This window comes from Pyrgilauda ruficollis, unplaced genomic scaffold, assembly GCF_017590135.1.
Source record: "Pyrgilauda ruficollis isolate IOZ18807 unplaced genomic scaffold, ASM1759013v1 scaffold37, whole genome shotgun sequence".
Classification (NCBI taxonomy): domain Eukaryota; kingdom Metazoa; phylum Chordata; class Aves; order Passeriformes; family Passeridae; genus Pyrgilauda; species Pyrgilauda ruficollis.
This window is the reverse complement of record NW_024525156.1, coordinates 7,695,581-7,714,244: the sequence shown is the minus strand read 5'-3', so window position 1 is coordinate 7,714,244 and position 18,664 is coordinate 7,695,581. Positions and strand designations below refer to the sequence as shown.

General features: G+C 34.6%; 1 protein-coding gene across 2 annotated transcripts in view; it reads left to right on the top strand.

The window, feature by feature from the left end:
- The window catches only part of DNAH5 (dynein axonemal heavy chain 5), a 116,004-nt gene that overhangs the window by 96,773 nt on the left and 567 nt on the right, over nt 1-18,664 (top strand). For both annotated transcript variants that reach the window (XM_041475929.1, XM_041475928.1), the window contains exons 66-78: nt 3,465-3,708; nt 4,528-4,642; nt 5,105-5,295; nt 6,139-6,260; nt 7,009-7,158; nt 8,770-9,015; nt 10,318-10,537; nt 11,149-11,354; nt 12,109-12,312; nt 12,918-13,133; nt 13,939-14,151; nt 15,581-15,733; nt 17,458-17,689. In XM_041475929.1, the coding sequence (XP_041331863.1) occupies nt 3,465-3,708; nt 4,528-4,642; nt 5,105-5,295; nt 6,139-6,260; nt 7,009-7,158; nt 8,770-9,015; nt 10,318-10,537; nt 11,149-11,354; nt 12,109-12,312; nt 12,918-13,133; nt 13,939-14,151; nt 15,581-15,733; nt 17,458-17,689 (2,512 nt within the window). The remainder of the gene's footprint in view (nt 1-3,464; nt 3,709-4,527; nt 4,643-5,104; nt 5,296-6,138; nt 6,261-7,008; nt 7,159-8,769; nt 9,016-10,317; nt 10,538-11,148; nt 11,355-12,108; nt 12,313-12,917; nt 13,134-13,938; nt 14,152-15,580; nt 15,734-17,457; nt 17,690-18,664) is intronic.

The following is an 18,664-nucleotide window of genomic DNA, read 5'->3' as shown; positions in this document are numbered from 1 at the left end:
TGTCTTTTTAACTATGGAACAGCTAATCCCTGTAGCTATAAGGTCAGGCAATGCTCATGTCATAAGAAATGCTATGCAGTTATGACTGTGTATTTACTGATGTATTTACTAAGATTTTGGCAATAGTTCCAGTTTACCTTCACTAGAGAGGAATGACAGGAATATCTTTGTTTCCTTGTTGTGGCATCTGTTGAGGTTCTCCCGTCCTTCCAGCTCCTCCCTCTGCCCCACCAGTGTAAGATTTTTCTTGTTAATGGACTCAGTCATCTTGTTCATGTCGAGTAGTTGCATTTCATTCCTAAACAGTTCATGGATCTCGTGAGAGAAATCACACTCAATCTGTTAAGGTCTGTTTTTTGTCAGACAGCTTCATTGCACCATCAGCTTCTCTTCAACCACTGACAGCTTGTCAACCCACTATGTAATGAAATTATCACTGTCTATCTAAAACACGCTGTGATGTGTATATTCACAAAGCCTTATGCCAAACTTCACTTCTTGGGCCTTGAAATACAGTGCATTCCTCCAGGAGACAGTAAGTTTATCAGATTCCTCCAGTCATTGCTGTTGCTGTGTGTTTGCTTGGAGGGCACAGAAAAGGGAGGAGCTTGACTTCTCTCAGAGGAGTCAAGAAATAGATGGAGAAGTAACACTCAAGTTGTAACATGAAGAATTCTGATTAGATATTAGAGAAAAAATAATTACATTGAGGGTGGTCAAACCCAGGGGCAGATTAATCAAGGATTTTGTGGAATTTCTGTTCTTGGAAGGGTTCAAGCTTCACCTGGACATTGCCCTGACCAACTGAGCTGTTTAGGTCTGAGCTAAACTGGGTTGACCTGGTTAATTTCTGTAGATGCCTTCCAAATTAAAATTATTCTACTATTTAGTGGCCTCTTTGTCACTAAGTGGGAATGTCTAATAGATGGGCATACAGCCCTTTCTCTACCAGCTTCTCAGATGTTATACTCACTACTGTTCTGTTTGAAACCACCTGGGAATATTTCCTCTAGATCAATGACAAGTGAACCACTTGACAGGCAGGGGAACTTCTACAGAATATACTTACCACATTGCATTTTCTTGGCCTCTGTTTATACACCTTGTGGTTCAAGGTATCCTGAGGAGTCAGTTTGAATACATCACACCATCCAAACACTTTCCTCTGATGTCTTATGGTGCATCTTTGGGAATTTGGGGGTTTCCCTCTTAAGTGTCTGCATTCTTACTACCTTTTGTAGCTTTTGGTAGGAAAGCAGTGGAATTATTTTACTGTGAGACAGTTTGCCAAATTATTTGAGCAGTATGACTGCTTGATGATATCCAGTGTTACAATGTATGTGTGGAATTTCTGTCCCAGAAAGAGAAGAGATTATTTACTTGAAATCAGAGTTCTTCAAGATTTTTATGCACATTTCTATCCTTCTTCCTATTCTATCATCTCTTATATGGTTCTGGTCTTAGAATGAATGAGGAATAGACCTCCAGCAAGAAAAAGGAGTGTTTGCAGCATGGTATTTAAAGTTTCTGCAAAGTCTGACTCTCTATTGTCTGCTGTGCCTATTAAAATAATCTTTGTCACACATATCCCACAGAATTAATTGTTTACTGATAGGAACATGGGTACTGATTTCTTATTTTTCACCAGAATATTAAACCAATTGCAAGATACAAGTGAAGCATAAGGTCAAGGGCAGCTGGTATATCTGTATAAATTTGATTCTACTATGTTTCTTGGAATAATAGGATTTGAAAGATTTGATATGTGTCTGGAGGTAGTATAACTTATGATGTATTAATGATATCGTTATTTTGATAGATTGGCTGTTATGTAATTTGACAAAAAAACTTGTTTGTTTAGTGTCATAGGCAAGTCAGATTAGTAGTGGGGTTACAATATGCAATAACTCTTTATTGCTTTTTAAATTTTTGCATTCATATATCAAGATTTTGCTGGAAAAAGGCTCAAGTTTTGTAAGGAATAGTTGATGGAAATTCCTTTACTTGTGAATCATTTTGTGACAGGATGATATAAGCTATGTATCAGATTTCATATTTTATGAATATTAACAAGAAATAGCATTCTTTGGTACAGTTGGTAAAATGTCATCTCCTTGTGAAAGGAACTCCATAAAACTGGATTTGAAATAGACTGTGGTGCAAGTTCCTTGAATTTATGAATATGGTAACTTGGCTTATTTTTTCTGCATCCTTGATGCTATGACTGGAAATTTTTGAAGATATGAAGAAAGCTTTCCACTATTTACACTTTCTGATCTGCAAAAATATTTTAAGAGCTTAATAGATGAATTTTTTTCAGTAAGGTTTTCTTCTAGGGTTACTTCACTTTAGCTTGGTAACTCTGTTTCCAACTTATTTCTCAGGCTTTTCTTGCGAGGAGAATTGCTTTCTGTTTTTATGAAGCATTGAATTCTAAAGTATGTTTAAATTTTTGAACTGAGCTCAGCAAAATGTGAAGTTTAATTTGGTGCAGTATGTTAATTATTATATTTAATTGGATGATAACTTTCTTTCAATGCTATTCTTTTAAAAAAAAAATTTCTGCTTCATCAAACTTGCATGAAAAAAATGCTTCATGAAACTGTTACCTGCAACTTCAGTTCCATGAAGCAGCAGTTGATTGAAATGCAGATAACTGTAGTTTTCTTGTCTATTTTCATCAGTTTTTGTCAGAATCTTTTTATTAAGTTATGTTGTATTTGCATTATTCTAAAATGATTGTCCCACTAAATATTTTATACCTGATGATGATTATGATGTTTCAATATACCATGAAAAAACTCTAAATCTGATAATAATAAGATGTTTCTTCTTAATTTCCTTTTTAAGGTAAAAGGGCATTCTTTACAACAAATAAGTGCTTGAATTAGGAATGTAGGGGGAGAACATAGGTTGAGAAGTCCAGAAGTTTACTCAAGTTCTATATACTTTCTTAATCAATGAAGCATTTCAGTGAGAGGTTGAAATTACTCCTGTTTGATGGAGAAGTATTGGCACTTCTTGAAAGATCTGGTGCTCGATTTGATGACTAAACATCGCTATTGAGACTAAGTTTTCAATATGGCAATTGTAAAGCAAGGCATAAATGAGGATAAGATTACATGGAGGGGAAAAAATCCTCTGTCTGGAATGGTGTTTGCATTTGTCTTTTCTGAAACAAAAGACAAACAATTGAGAACTTCTTATTCTTTTAGGGCATGACACAAGCATCTCCCATAATATTTGTAAAAAATTATTTGTTAATGCCTACTTATGTAGCAGGTTCAGATTCTGGCAATATGTGATGTGTTAGAAATACCACTGGAATGCTTTCCCCAAATTAATTCAGTTAGTCTTGACCTACACTTTTTTGGTAGGATCAGTATTTTTTAAGCTACATTTTTTTTATTATTATTATTTTGATTACTCTTCTGTTTCCCAAATATTGCCATTCAATCCGATAGGAATTAGAGAAAGAAAGAACTGATCTTATTGAAGATGTGACTATGAACAAAAGGAGGATTAAAGACCTAGAAGATAACCTTTTATTTCGACTTACAAGCACTAAGGGTTCTCTGGCAGATGATGAGACCCTACTAATTGTATTGAGTAACACTAAGAAGACTGCTGAAGAAGTAACACAGAAACTGCAAACTTCTGCTGAAACTGAAGTACAGATCAATTCAGCCCGTGAAGAGTACAGACCTGGTGAGTGAAGGTGGTCATGGAAGACAAATAGTTAGACCATATATTTAAAACATCAATACTTAAGAGTCACAGAAATTGTAGGATGAGATCAGGAACACCAAAATTGGTGGGAGAGATGTTTGAGTTCAAGATGTTGACATTCTTTTACAGAACTTACATAACATTAAGTACTCTATATCTGTTCTGATAAATGCTTCACCATTTATTCTTTGGTTATTATAGTCAACAGATTTAATGAAGTCTTTTGACTTTTAACTGACAGGCAATAATGTGAAAAAAACAGTGGAAAAAATAGCTCTCTGTAATTGTCTGCATTCTTGGAAATGTGTAAGATGGTACAGTTAGTGTACCAGAAACATTGCAGATATTGTAAAACCTTTGCATTTAAAACTGAATGACTACTGAGAATAAGTTAAGTCAGTGCTGGGTAAGTTAAATCAGTATAGTTCATTTGACTTTTATATGAGTCTTGTAAAAGTCTGTAAAAAGAAATTTGTTTGGATACTTAAACAGTATTTCAAACAGCCATAATTTTTATATGTTCTGCTGATGATCTCAATATTGCTGATTTTCAGATATGCTTGTATTTGAAAACGGGGCTTTACATAGTTTGCATTAATTACAGAAAAGATTTTTTTCTCCTGATGTATACATGAGGATTAAATGAATGATTGTATTATTTTTCTGGCAGCAAAGAATAGAGAAACTCAAGGATCTTCAGTTATAATTAGTGTTAAAATCAGTGTACATGTTTTGGAGAGTTAAAGTTTTCTGCTCTGCATTTCTATTTTGAACAAATTTTTCTTTCCCTCTCTTCAGTTGCAACTCGAGGTAGCATCTTGTACTTCCTTATCACTGAGATGAGCATGGTCAATGTCATGTATCAGACATCGCTTCGACAGTTTTTGGGGCTTTTTGACCGCTCCCTGGCCAGGTAATTTAGCTAACAATAAGTACAATTTGTATTTACCCAGTCGTGGAGGTGCCTGTAGTGCAGTAAAAATTTATTGTAAACTAATATCAGGAAGAAGACTCTTCTTAGAATCTTGACCAGGAATTGTCAGCTTAAATACCCATAAAACTTTGTCACTTAACAAGGCAAAGACCCTTCTAATGTACTTACAGTCCTTCAAAGTTTGCCCTTAGGTAATTAAAAACCATTATACTGCATTGATTTTCAGCTGGGCAAAAATACTTGATTAGAAAGGATTTTTTTGTTGCTGTTCCTTCAGTCTGAAAGTTGTTGCCAGCTTGCTGTCTGATATTCTGTTTGTGATCTATTATTTTTCATGTTTTGAAAGTACTGCACTATGGCCTTTTTCCTTTTGCATAGTATTTTCTTTTATAATAATTTATAAGAAAATCAACTTTCAACTGCAGACCTTTCTTCTAACAGGTCTATCAAGAGCCCTATAACCAGCAAGAGGGTTACCAATATTATTGAACATATGACGTATGAAGTGTTCAAGTATACTGCCCGAGGGCTCTATGAGGAGCACAAATTTCTTTTCACTTTACTGCTTACTTTGAAGGTTGATATACAAAGAAACAGAGTGAAGCATGAAGAATTTCTGACACTTATTAAAGGTGAGAACTATGAATAAATTATAAGGAAAGCACATTATTATTGTAGAAAATTTATGTATTTGTATCTCCTAGCAGCATGCTCCTTCTTTTTGCACATGAGAAATCAGTCAATTGTAAGAATACATGTTTACCATTCTGATCTGGTGACAGGCAACACTGTATGGCAGTTCTTTTATAGCAGCACATTGAATATTGATGAATATGTCTTTGTAATCATGAGAATTTGAAAGGAATATTGTTGTCTGCTGCTCAAATACCATCAGGTATGTGTTTAGCTTAGAAAAATTATTATTGTAGTAAACATGTTATAGTAACTGCAGCAAGTAGGAGCAGAAAATGATGCCAATATTTTAAAAGAACATCGGAGTCTCAGCTGCATGCGACATGATCATGGCTTTGGTCTTAACTGCATACAAGTACTGCATACAAGTACTGAGTTCACTTGAAAGTTTGGATCAATCTTGTATTACCTCTTCCAGAGACTTAATTTTCCAGGGAGCATTTATTTATGGATTATATGTGTGAATTTTTCCATGTTGTATCTTCAGAATATCTTTTCCCAAAAAGCCTTTATTTTCAGGCACATTGCACAAAAAACCAGTAAAGCCTCAAAATATAAATTGGTTAACACTTCTGTTTAAGGTACATAATATAAAAAAAATTATATAAATGAATCAAATTGCCAACTCAGCTTAATCACATATGGCATGGTTTTGTAAGGTAGAAAACTTCTGTAACATCATGATTTAAAAACTGGATTATTGTACTTTTTTTTTTCCCCTCTTATTTTGTTTATTTTTCTTTGTCTCTCCAACAGCACTAATTAATTTCAATTTCTTGCAGGTGGTGCTTCCCTAGACCTAAAAGCTTGTCCTCCTAAGCCAGCTAAATGGATTCTGGATATGACTTGGTTGAACTTGGTGGAGCTCAGTAAGCTTGAACAGTTTTCAGATATTCTTGATCAAGTACGTAAGGGTTTTTGAAAGTTGATCTCTTGTTTAACAAGTAATTGTCTGGTAGCAATCAAGTCATATGGCGGAAACTGGTTTTATTTTATGGAAGAGAAACTGAGACCAGATAGCCACAGTTATGGCCCTGACAGCTTAGCAACCTATGTTGATATAAAAACTCAATCACCCCCAGGAAAATAAGAAGAGTGTAGAGAGTGTTCACACTTTATAAAATTATAATATTTTTGGATTGGGATTCAACTTGCCATTATCCAATTAATACATCGCAACTTTTTAAAAATTCTGGTTATTATATTACCTTGCATCCCTGTTGTGCTTTCTTACACTATGTTTTATGATGCTTGTTCCAATATTTCTCTGGTTACATGGAGTAAAAGTTGGGGAGAAGGTACATTCATGTGGAGAGCAATTATGTACTTGCTGTTTTCAAAGATATGTCTGTGCCTAGCCATCCATATTCTGACATAGCCATGCTATCAGAATATAAAATACTGATTAGTACTCCTGTTTTCAGAATATGTACACTCCAGGGTGCTGCATTCTACAATAGCATGCTTATAATCTGAAATTTTATCTTATAATTTTTAATAGTCTTATTAAATCTGTGGAAGAATATCTCTAAACAAATGCCTGGGTGTGGATTTCATGTCTCTGACTCTCATTAAAAGTTTGTGACCTAGTGGCAGTGCAAATATGACTTGTCTGTTTAGTGATATTTGCTTCTTTGATGGTATAATTGCAGATTTCCAGAGACGAGAAACAGTGGAAAATGTGGTTTGATAGTAAGAATCCCGAAGAAGAATTGGTTCCTAGTGGCTATGGTGAATCTCTGGACTGCTTCAGACATCTTCTTCTTATCAGATCTTGGTGTCCTGACAGGACCATAGCTCAGGTATATTTATATAGCCTGCAGGGTCTGTTTAGGTATCACTAGAGTAATAGTTTTCAGATTGCAAGTTTGTACTATCTTATATAATGCTAAACACCTTTTTGTAATGGACCTTTGTGTTGTATTTTCTGAAATTCTTTTCAGACCATTTATGTATTTGTTACAAGGGCAGTGATAAAAAATTATTCCAATATATTGAATAAATATTATCCACTGTGGTGGATATCACAGTGGTGATTTCTGCTGGAAATATATGTTTATGCAGATCTGCTTTATTAGTTCAGAAGATACTTTTGGCTATCCTTGCTTACTCACTAGAATTTTAGAAGTGTCCCCATATTAGGCTGAAGCCAAATATTTTAATGAACTTGACTGGCTGAGAGAAAGTTGAAAATGATTTAATTGAGAAACTATTTATTGCATGGAAGAATTAGAACCACTTTAGAAAAATCTTTAATAAAGTCTGCTCAAAGCTCTCAATTTAAAGACATCTATTAAAAAATTACAGAACTGAAGTTTATTAAATAGACCTTTTTTAAAGAAAAATCATCTTCTAGGAGCCTATTTTGAACCCTTATGCTCTTCTCCAGTACAAAACCCCCCAAAAATTATAAAATTACTGACAATTTAGAGCAATTAATGATGACTTACTGAAATTGGAATGCATCATTTGAAGTGTGGTATTAATTTTATTGATGCATATCTTTAGACATGATTGGATTCAGAGAAAATCTCACCAGTTATTGGTGTAACTGCAATCAATAGGGTAGGCAGTACTGTGTAAAGAATATCTCTCTGATGTCTGCAATGTGTCTGAAACAGATCACACAAGATTAGTTCCTCCCTGCTGTTAATGGGGCAAGGTAAACTTTCATATTTCGATGATTTTATGAACACTCATAGTTTATCAAATGTTTAATGCTGAATGTCTCTGAGAGGTAACCCAGATGTATTGAGGGGAAGATTTATCTAGGACAAGAGCTGTGTGGGGGGAAAAAGTACAAGAAAGATAATCTCAGACTGTTTGAAAGAGCCTTTTATATTTCTTTGTGAAAAAGAACAATAATCTAGAATTTTTAAAGATAAACAAAGGGATAAGAGATGGTTTTCACCTGTTCCTCTGAATCACCTGCTCTGTGATACTTATTTTAATATTTGCTACTGTTAATTCATTGCTTCCCTAACAGTGGAGGTGAGAAAGGCCTAAGAGCTTTGAAGCCCATCTTTAGTCCTTTTCTCCTATTCTAGATTTTGAGGCTGAGTTACACTGTCTAATTGAGATATCCTTATATCATTAAAATTTTCCTAAAGTTTTAGAAAAGTTATTATTTTTATTATACTCTAATTATAATTATTACATATAAAAATACATACAGATATATGGAATATAATAATTATTTTTAAAAAATTAACTGGTTATATAAGGCTATAAGATATAACACCTTCAAAGACAGTATGATGTGTTGACGCATAAAAATAAACTTGTGTATTTGTATTTTTGATACAAATTTTTAGCAGCCTTTGGTCTTCAGTTGACTTTTTGGTAATATTTACACTGGGAAGAAAACAGTATCAAATGGTTAGGTCACCATTCAATTTCATTTTTTAATATAGGCAAGAAAATATATCACTGACACTATGGGGGAGAAATACGCAGAGGGAGTCATCTTGGATTTGGAGAAAACATGGGAAGAGTCAGATCCACGTACTCCCCTCATATGCTTTCTTTCCATGGGCTCTGATCCTACGGACTCAATTATTGCTTTGGGAAAAAGACTGAAGACAGAAACGTGTTGTGTTTCCATGGGCCAGGGGCAAGGAATCCATGCTCGTAAACTTCTGCAGCAGACAATGGCTCATGTAAGCAACAAAAATCTGAACGTTTTTCTCTGTGTATTAAACATTTAGAAATAAAAATCCTGCCATGAGATAATGTTGTTTGGTGGGTAGTTAATGCAGATGCAAACCCTTACATTTATTTATGTGTCCTAAGCAACAGAACTGTATTTTCACAGTCCTTCAGTTTGTCATAACAAGCTTCTTGATTTTGTGCAGATGTTTTTAATTGAAAATTGAGGGCTTTTCTTATAAAATGGAGTTTTAATAGTTGATTGCAGACTGATGAACATAACTGAATTGATTTTTTAAGTTTTTTTTTTATTATATCACCAGTAAATATTCTTCTGTAGGCATTTCAGATTATTTTTTCAGTTTTTTATTTTTAGTAATATGGATGTATTTTGCTAACTGAAGAAAATGAATTCTAAATATGCTATTGATAGTTACTTAAACTTGAGAAGAACAAGATAGTATAGCAATTTATTTTATATTGCTGTAGTCTGAATTTGGACTTGTGAGAAACAGTCTGGTAGCACAGGCATTTTACAGGAAGAGAAATTTAAGAACAAAACTATCTGTATAAGAAAGGTAAGATGTTCCAATTTGGCATGCTTTGCAAATCAGGTGATACTACTGCTATGCCTGCTGATGTGAAAATATTGATCTTACTCTCCTGTGCTCCTATGAGCTTCTTTTTATAACCTGTTTTACTCTGACTTTTACTTCAGATTCTTGTTTGATAACTTCTCATAAGAACTAATAAGATCAAATAAGATAAGAACATAAGAACATAAGATCAAATGAGAGTAAACCCATTCAAAAACACGGGAAAGGAGTACCTTTTGTTTAGTTAAGAGAAATGCAGTTATATTCCCTCACTGTATCACAAGCCCTCTTAGTGAAGAGGTATATGAGAAATATGGTAATTCATATAAGAAAGTTTGACAATTATTGATTGATAGCAATAGATTAATTAGGTATGTTTATTTGGTTATTTTCCAAGCCTGGGACCCTTGTGAGGAACAAGGTTTAGCAGGTTGCTCTGTCGAGCTACTCCTGAGCTCCCTTATGTAAGTCAAAATTTATCAGTTTCTATCAGCACTGTAGTCATGACAAGGTATGTTTTAAATGTATTGAAATGGAAAAGGTAGAGACAATTTGAAAAGACCAGATGAGGCAAGTAGGGACCACTTGTTCAGGTGAAAAAACCAAATAAGCTAACACCATCTTCAGAAGAAACAGCCCACAGCTTAGCTCCCCTCAAGGAGTGATTTCAGTTTTTGAACAACTGGTAACTTATAAAATTCTGTTGTTTTAAACTAGGGAGGTTGGGCACTTCTGCAAAACTGCCACCTTGGACTTGACTTTCTAGATGAGTTAATGGACACTGTAATAGAGACAGAGAGTGTTCATGAAAGCTTTAGACTGTGGATGACAACTGACATTCACAAACAATTCCCCATCACCCTTCTTCAAATGTCGATTAAATTTACCAATGAGCCACCACAAGGGCTCAGAGCTGGACTAAAGAGAACATACAGTGGTGAGTGCTAGAATGGTAATGATTTACAATTAAATTTTGGACTGTGATGCTATTGTGTGGTCATGTTAAATTGGTAGTAAATGTAAGCTAGTATGAGGAACTCTTCACAATGATGCCAGAACACATCTTAGTTTTTGTTATGAAAATTAAGATGATGATTTGCTGACGTTCTGTTGTCAGAACTAATAGGATAGCAAAACATGGAATGCATTTTTTTTTCTCACATGTTGGCTTCTAGAATCTCAGTTCAAAGTATTTGAATTTTTAATATTCTGTCTTTGGGCAGAAAAGTGACATGGTTGGCTATCAAGTGCTCTTTACACTACATAAAATAAAGGACAAAGATTCTGTGAAGAAAGCAACTTGATGTGAATTCAGCAATTAGTAAATTGTGTTTTTTTCCCCCTGAAGTTTACTCTTTTAATTTGAACAATTTAATAATATGCTTTAAGTTGTCTCCAGCACAGAACGCTTTGTGGGACAATAATTTACACTTGGGAGAGGCAGAGAGCCAAGTGAATATCTCTAGAGTGTTATTTTAGTACTGATTTGAAATAGTTTTGAAAAAGACGATTATAGTGATTCTCATAAAGCCCATTTGCAATCAATAGGTGTCAGCCAGGATTTATTAGATGCCAGTAAAATGGTGCAATGGAAACCACTGTTGTATGCTGTAGCCTTTCTGCACTCCACCGTTCAGGAAAGACGCAAGTTTGGGTCTCTGGGTTGGAATATTCCCTATGAGTTTAATCAAGCTGATTTTAATGCTACGGTGCAGTTTGTTCAAAACCACTTGAATCGCATGGATACCAAGAAGGTAATTAATGATTTTGTGGGAAAGGTGGGTTAAGATGATGGATCTTTCTAGTAGTGGAATGTATGTAAATGCTTCCTAATAACTGAACTACAGGAGTGATTTTAACTTATTGTTTTTCCCACAAATATTGAATATTTCAAGTATATCTGTCTCTACAGCAGCAGACTTAGACTTCTAATCTAGTGCATGTTTAATTTCTGTATTAACCTCTGCATTAAAAAATGCCTTCCCAGCCATCTCAGAAATATAAACCTTAGAAGTATAGACCTTTTCAATTCTAATTAAGTCAACTAGTTAAAAAGGGATATTTCAAATACTCTTTTGTTTAAATCTATTTTGAGTAAAAATAAGATTCACCCCCTCCCCATCTTTGCAGTATGAAGAAATCAAAAGTTGTTTTAAATGATTGTACACGAATGTCTCCTGCGTTTCTCACTTTCATATGTTCAGTTGTCATACAGAGAGGTCTGTGGCAGAGCAACTTGCAGCTGGCATTTCAAGTGAAAGGAGAATTCAAATATATCTGTATCCTTCTTGCTATCTTCAAGATGCTCTTGAATTTGTCAGTGAATTCTATTCTGAGAAATCCTTGTAGGTATTCAGGGAAGGCAAGACTATAATGAAAAAAAGAGTAATAGGAAAGTAACTTTCTTTCAAATGGGACAGGCATGGTACATCAGCTGTTTTTATTAAGGCAGGTCTAAGTAAATAAGAAGGGGATTAGCTGAAGTCAGTGCTTTCTGTTTGGTTTTAGGGGATCTCCTGGAATACTCTATGTTATATGATAGGTGAGATCCAGTATGGTGGTCGTGTGACAGATGACTTTGACAAAAGACTCATGAACACCTTTGTAAAGATTTGGTTCAGTGAAAATACATTCAGCCAGGAATTCAGCTTCTACAAAGGATACAGCATACCCAAATGTACTATGGTAGATCAGTACCTTCAGTACATACAGGTTGGTAAAGAAAGCTAATCACTTGTTTCTCTTAAGTTTCTGATTCCCTATAATTTTTATCTTTTTTCTGTATTTTGTCTTACATTCACAGTTTTTTAAACTGATTTATAGCAGCTTGCATATCTATTAGTGACAACTAATTATTGTTATCAATGTTATAATCTGCATGACAGTAATATATATTTTCTTTTTCATGCGTTTTGCTTGTGGGACATACCTAAAGGCACAAAGTTATTAAAGAGGGCAAAGAACAGAGTCCAGACATTGGGTACAACCTCTTTGAAATAAAAGGTCTAGATATATGAGAGTAAAAGTTTATTATTAAAATAGTGTATAGTTGTTAAAACACAATTTTTTTGGTGTGATTTGAGCTGTGGCCTCACAAATAGACCACAGCAAGTTATTTGGCTTAAGACTATTTGAAAGAAATCTAGCTTGTTACTTAACAGTTATCGAGGGTTTTTTTCCTGTTTTTTATTTGGTGTTGTTGTGTGTTGAGTTTTATTTTTTTTTTTTTTTTTTTTTTTGGGGCCTTGTTTTTTTTTTTTTTTTAATGATTTGCTTCTAAATCTCCAGTTGTACTCTTTTTATATTTTACTATGTAGAGCCTTCCTGCTTATGACACACCAGAGGTGTTTGGTTTGCACCCCAATGCGGATATCACCTACCAAAGTAAAGTTTCCAGAGATGTATTGGACACCATCCTCAGTATTCAGCCTAAGGATAGCTCTGGTGGAGGAGGTGAAACTCGAGAGGCAGTTGTAGCCAGACTGGCTGATGATATGCTGGAAAAACTTCCTGCTGATTATGTACCATTTGAAGTGAGTTAATGAAATTCTGGCAAAAACGTTTGCTTTGTCTTGCATTTTATGAATTAAAAACGCCCAAACAACAAAACCTAAAAACTTTTCTAAAAGCATGTTTGAATCAATTCATACAGGCAATACTTTTTGTTATAAATAAGTGTGGCCAAGCTATTAATATTTATAATGAAGTAACTAAATGTGTGCTGAAGTGCTTTTGTAAGAACTTTTTCAGAAATATTAAACCCGTTAATGCTTAAGTTGGCATTTGCACTATGGGGGAGGAAGGATCATTAGCTTTTAAGTGAGGTTGTTGACACTATAAAATTTCTGGTTATGTTCATCCAGCTCTTTATTTGTTAATTTAACACTTTTGATTAAAAATGTATCAGTGACTTTGGTTAGAATACAAGACTGCCTGGTATTGTGATAGTTCCCAGGCATTGCTGCTATGTTGAAGCAAAATAGCTGGGGCAATTACTCTTGGTTGGTTTGTTCAAAAAGGACCTTGTAACTGCTTGTTGGAGCTAAAGCTGAATTCTTTGAACTAAAGTAAACAGCCTACAAGCTCTTTAAGTGGGATAAGCTCAAAGACTAAATCATGACTTGGACTGAAAACATAGCCAGTCTCAGCATTACAGATTTCTCTTGGAACAAATTCTGTGTTTCTCTCTGGTAGATAATTCAAGGGAGGTGCCAAACTGACCATTTAAGCTCATAAATAAATTGTTATGTCTCAAAGATGATATTGGGGCCTAACATTGACTAAAGCCAATTTTGTTTTTTCACTTCTATTGAAGGATCTTTGGTTTTCTACCAACAGGTAAAAGAAAAATTAAAGAACATGGGACCTTTTCAACCGATGCACATATTTTTGCGACAGGAAATTGAACAAATGCAGAGAGTTATTTCTTTAGTGAGAAGCACTCTGACTGATCTAAAACTTGCTATTGATGGGACAATAGTTATGAGTGAAAATCTGAGGGATGCTTTAGACTGCATGTACGATGGAAGGATTCCTGCTAGCTGGAAAAAGGTAGATGTACATCACTTGTTCTGGAAAGAAATAAAAAATCTATTTCTGAAAATTAGATTAAACCGCTAGACTTAGAGGAAACATTTTTTTTCAAACTGTGTTTCAGGTGTGTTAACCAGAGCTGTACAACTGCTGGAATAGATTTTGTGTTAAAATAAACATACTCAAAACAAGAATTCTTTCATTTATGAAAATTGAAATGAATGCGAAGGATGCAGATGTGTGCCATTTTAACAACCTGTTACATATTGGCAGTATAAAAACCCAGAGAGAGGAGAGAAATTTAAAATGTGATGATGGATTTTAAAAATTAGCACCCACATTAGTGGACTAAGATGGTGTTATTTATTGGACATGTATAATTATTGGACATCCTTTTGTGGGTTAACTAGAGGTGGCCTGTCTATCTAGGTCACAATCAGTGCGCTTTGAGTTTGAGTAATAGTCACATAATTACAGAATAGTAGATGCTGGAAAGGACCTATGGAGACAGTGTAGTTTAATCACACTTTCTAAAGGAGGGTCAGTTAAATCAGGTTTCCCAGGAGTCTCCAGAACCAGAGAGGTTCAACCCATTGCACTGTTTGATCACTTTCACAGTAAAAACCAACCAATCAACCAACCACCAGCCAAAGAAACAAAAAACTCCTTAAGTTGTAACAGAATGTCTGACATTTCATCTTGTTCCCATTGCCTTCTCTCAAATTGCTGAAAAGGATCAGGCTCCATCTTCTGTCCTCCACACGAGATATAAACACATTTAAGCCTCCTTTAAGCCTTCTCTTCTCCAAGCTAAATAATCCCAGCTCTCAACCCCTCCCCACAGAAATTGTTTTCAGGGATAATTAGACCAGTTAACGGCAATGGCAACTGATGGAAAGAAAAATGTTTTTTTTTTTTTTTGAAAGAAAAAAGGTGTTTTTCATTATTTGCTTGCTTTCTACTTTTTCTACTGACAAAGCATTTTCATGGTAGAAAACCTAAATGTAAACAGATGCTTCAGAACACAGCTGTATCTCCACATAGTCCAAGTTCAGTTTTCCTTAGGTTTTATTCAGAAGAATAAAAGTGCAGAACAGTCTTACAGAAATCACATTGTCTTGATATATGGTCCTTGGAATTATAAAGACATATATACAATTTTTCTTTTTAGCTTATACAACTGTCTAACCTTGCAAAAATGTCATAAAATGGACAATTCCACAGAGAGCATTAAACATGTAAATGGAATAGTAGACATGAATTTGAACAGAGAAAGAAATTCCTTCAGGTTTCAGTGGGATGCAAAGTTTAAGCATCAGATTAAAGTTAAGGCATGATAGAGGATCTTCCAATATGCTTTGCTAATATTACATTGTTTATTACCATGGAAGGATGTAGCTTGTCTTGACAGCAGTATGCTATTTCAAAATATGTTTACTGTTTTTAGGCATCTTGGCCTTCCAGTACACTTGGTTTCTGGTTTACTGAGCTTCTAGAAAGAAACCACCAGTTTTACAAGTGGATTTTTGAAAGTCGACCAAACTGTTTCTGGATGACTGGGTTTTTTAATCCTCAAGGATTTTTAACTGCAGTGAGACAGGTAAACTGTGTTTGAAGTCTTACTCTACTTATTTTATCTCATGCTTTTAAAAATAAAATGTATTGTCTGACGAAGGATGAGTTTATACACATGGGAAGATATGTGACTGTCTAACATTTCCTGAGTGAACTGCTCTTCCTTCATGCATACTTTTTCAGTATAACAACCACTAATGTGTTAAATTATGTTTCCTGTGTTGACCAAGGCACAAATAAATAAAGACTTCCTCACAACATTATTAAGGTAGACTAGAAAAATATTTAATCTCATGTTTGCATTGAGATATCTCTGAGAATGGCCATTCAGTCCATGAATTTGTCTTTTCCCCCCTCTCTTTTGTTCTGTGTTTCAGTACTTACCTGACTGGAGACTGGGCTGAAAAGCTATTCAGAATTAGTCTTACATTTCACTGCTGCTGTTCAGTAGCTGATTAAGTCTTCCTTCAGGAAGTGGGAAAGACTTTCCTTTATTAATGCATAGAAGTATGATATTTGATGTGTTTGCTAATGTATATATATATGTTGATTTGGTGATTGTGTTGGCTACTCAGCAACTTTTTTACTTAAAAGGAAGCAATAAATGCCTGTGTTGATCAGCATAAAGGGACATACTGGATGCAGTAAGCATCTGGAATGTATTAAATTAAAAAAGAATACTCAGGTGAAAATTAAATGGGATCTCAGGAAAAAAAAAAGCCCAAACTTTTGGAGAAGATAATGAAGATTTGTGGAGTAGGAAAAATATCCCCTCTTACACAGGTCTGGGTAGTGTAATCTAAAATTTCAAGCATATAGCCTTGGAATTATGTAACAAAATATTTCTTTTGAGTGAACAGTCCTAAAATAGGACTATCTTTTGCATCCAAGCTTGTGGAAAAGGCTTTATAGCAGGATCGAAACCAGTTGGAAACGACAGAATTTTATGGTTCAGAAAAAAGGAACTGTGAATATGTAACAACCTAATATCCCAAGTAAATACCAAAGTGAGTTTCTGAGCTTTGATGTGTGGTAAAACAAATAGAAATGAGAATCAGGAAGAGCCAGTATGATCACTGAGCTATAAATCTTGAGTTCTTGTAGATCATTTGTGTAATGGCAACAGGGGGCAAGCATTTACTCCAATTACTTCAAAGAACATTTTTTGAAGCCATTGGAAGACTAGGATAAAACTTGAGTTTGCCATAACTTATGTGCATGGCATAGTAAACAACTGGGCTACTGTGAGTTGAGTGTTGTCCAGTGCATTAACTAACAGGTTTTTTTGCAGTCTCTTTACATAGCTTTATAGCTGGGTGAGTTCTTACTCATTAAAAATACAGTTACTGAAGAGTAGAGGTGCAGTAAATGTTTCACTTACGATATGCAGGTAATGTTTTCTCATCTCATCAAATATGTGAAATTTTTGCGTTCACAAGAGCTGGCTACCATTGCCATTCAGTGGTTGTGTTATTTGGTATGGTCTTCAAATATTTTATATTATAGAAAGAAATTAAGATCAAATATAATGGAAAAAGTACTGAAAGCTTTCTTGTAGTGCCATGCCATAACTCACTTAGAGAAAAGTCAGACTTCTGTGAACCTGGATATTGTAAAGGATTGGTGGTTTTTTTTATGCTAAAGAGGATATTTTATGGCCATACAAATTTATTTCTAATAACTGCCGGGAAAAAGGGTTCTGTGCTCATGTGAAAATGTAACCACCTAACTTTTGTCTGGTTTGGGCAGGAAATAACAAGAGCAAACAAAGGATGGGCTCTTGACAGCGTAGTGCTGTGCAATGAAGTCACTAAATGGATGAAGGATGATATCACAAGTCCTCCTTCAGAAGGTGTCTACGTGTATGGGCTGTATTTAGAAGGAGCTGGCTGGGACAGAAGAAACATGAGACTCACAGAATCTAAGCCCAAGGTGCTCTTTGAGCTGATGCCAGTTATAAGGATATATGCAGAGAATAACAGTAAGTAACAGTATTGTAAAGGATGTTATTTCCATTTAATTCAATGTAACATTTTATTTAACTGCATTGAAATCTTTGCGGCTTGCAGGGATTTCATGAGGCTGTTGCTAATCATTATATACATAGCAAATCTCTTTCAAAGGGGAAAACTCTCCAGTCTTCCACTGAAAATGTGTTTTCAGACTTGCTTCATAATTGATAGTAGGCACTTTTCCTAATATTTAGATAGGTCTCTACACATGGTCTTAATGGTGTTAAGAACTTTGTAACAGCTAAGCTGTACATATTGACAATGTGTCTCACACTTAAAATGCCATTTTTCTTATGCATAAACTCTGTGATCTCTGTACCCTCCATAACCTAAATCTAAATAATCTCTTTCACTCATACCAAAAATGAATGTAATTAATATATCTATATATAAAATATATGTATGTATATACAACATACAAGATACTCATGGATTATATACACACACACATATATATATACATATACGGGTATATATTGTGTTTATAGATAACATATTTATATATATATACACATATATATATGTACACATATAATGTGTATATTTATATAAAGCTTTTTTTTTTTCCTCCTGAACAAGTCTGATTTTGAGCTCATGGAAGTAAGCAAGAGGTGGAGTGAGGTGGTGGGAGATGTTTTGTCTTTGAGGCAGTAAAGGAATGTAGGAATGGAAAGGAAACTTATGGGGCTTAAGGACAGTGCTGTGAAAATGTGTGATACGTCTTAATGTGATGGGTTTTTGCATACAGAACAGGACATGCTGTTGAATAGGTATGTAAAACAGAATAGAATAATCCACTGCAGAACATAAAATTGGAAAACTGTTGAAAAGCATTCCACCTCTAAAAGCAAATCTTCCTAACATGCTATTTTGCATAGCTAATGTTTTATAAAAGGCATGATCAGCAGCCAAGATACTAAATAATGAATACTGAAGTACTGAGC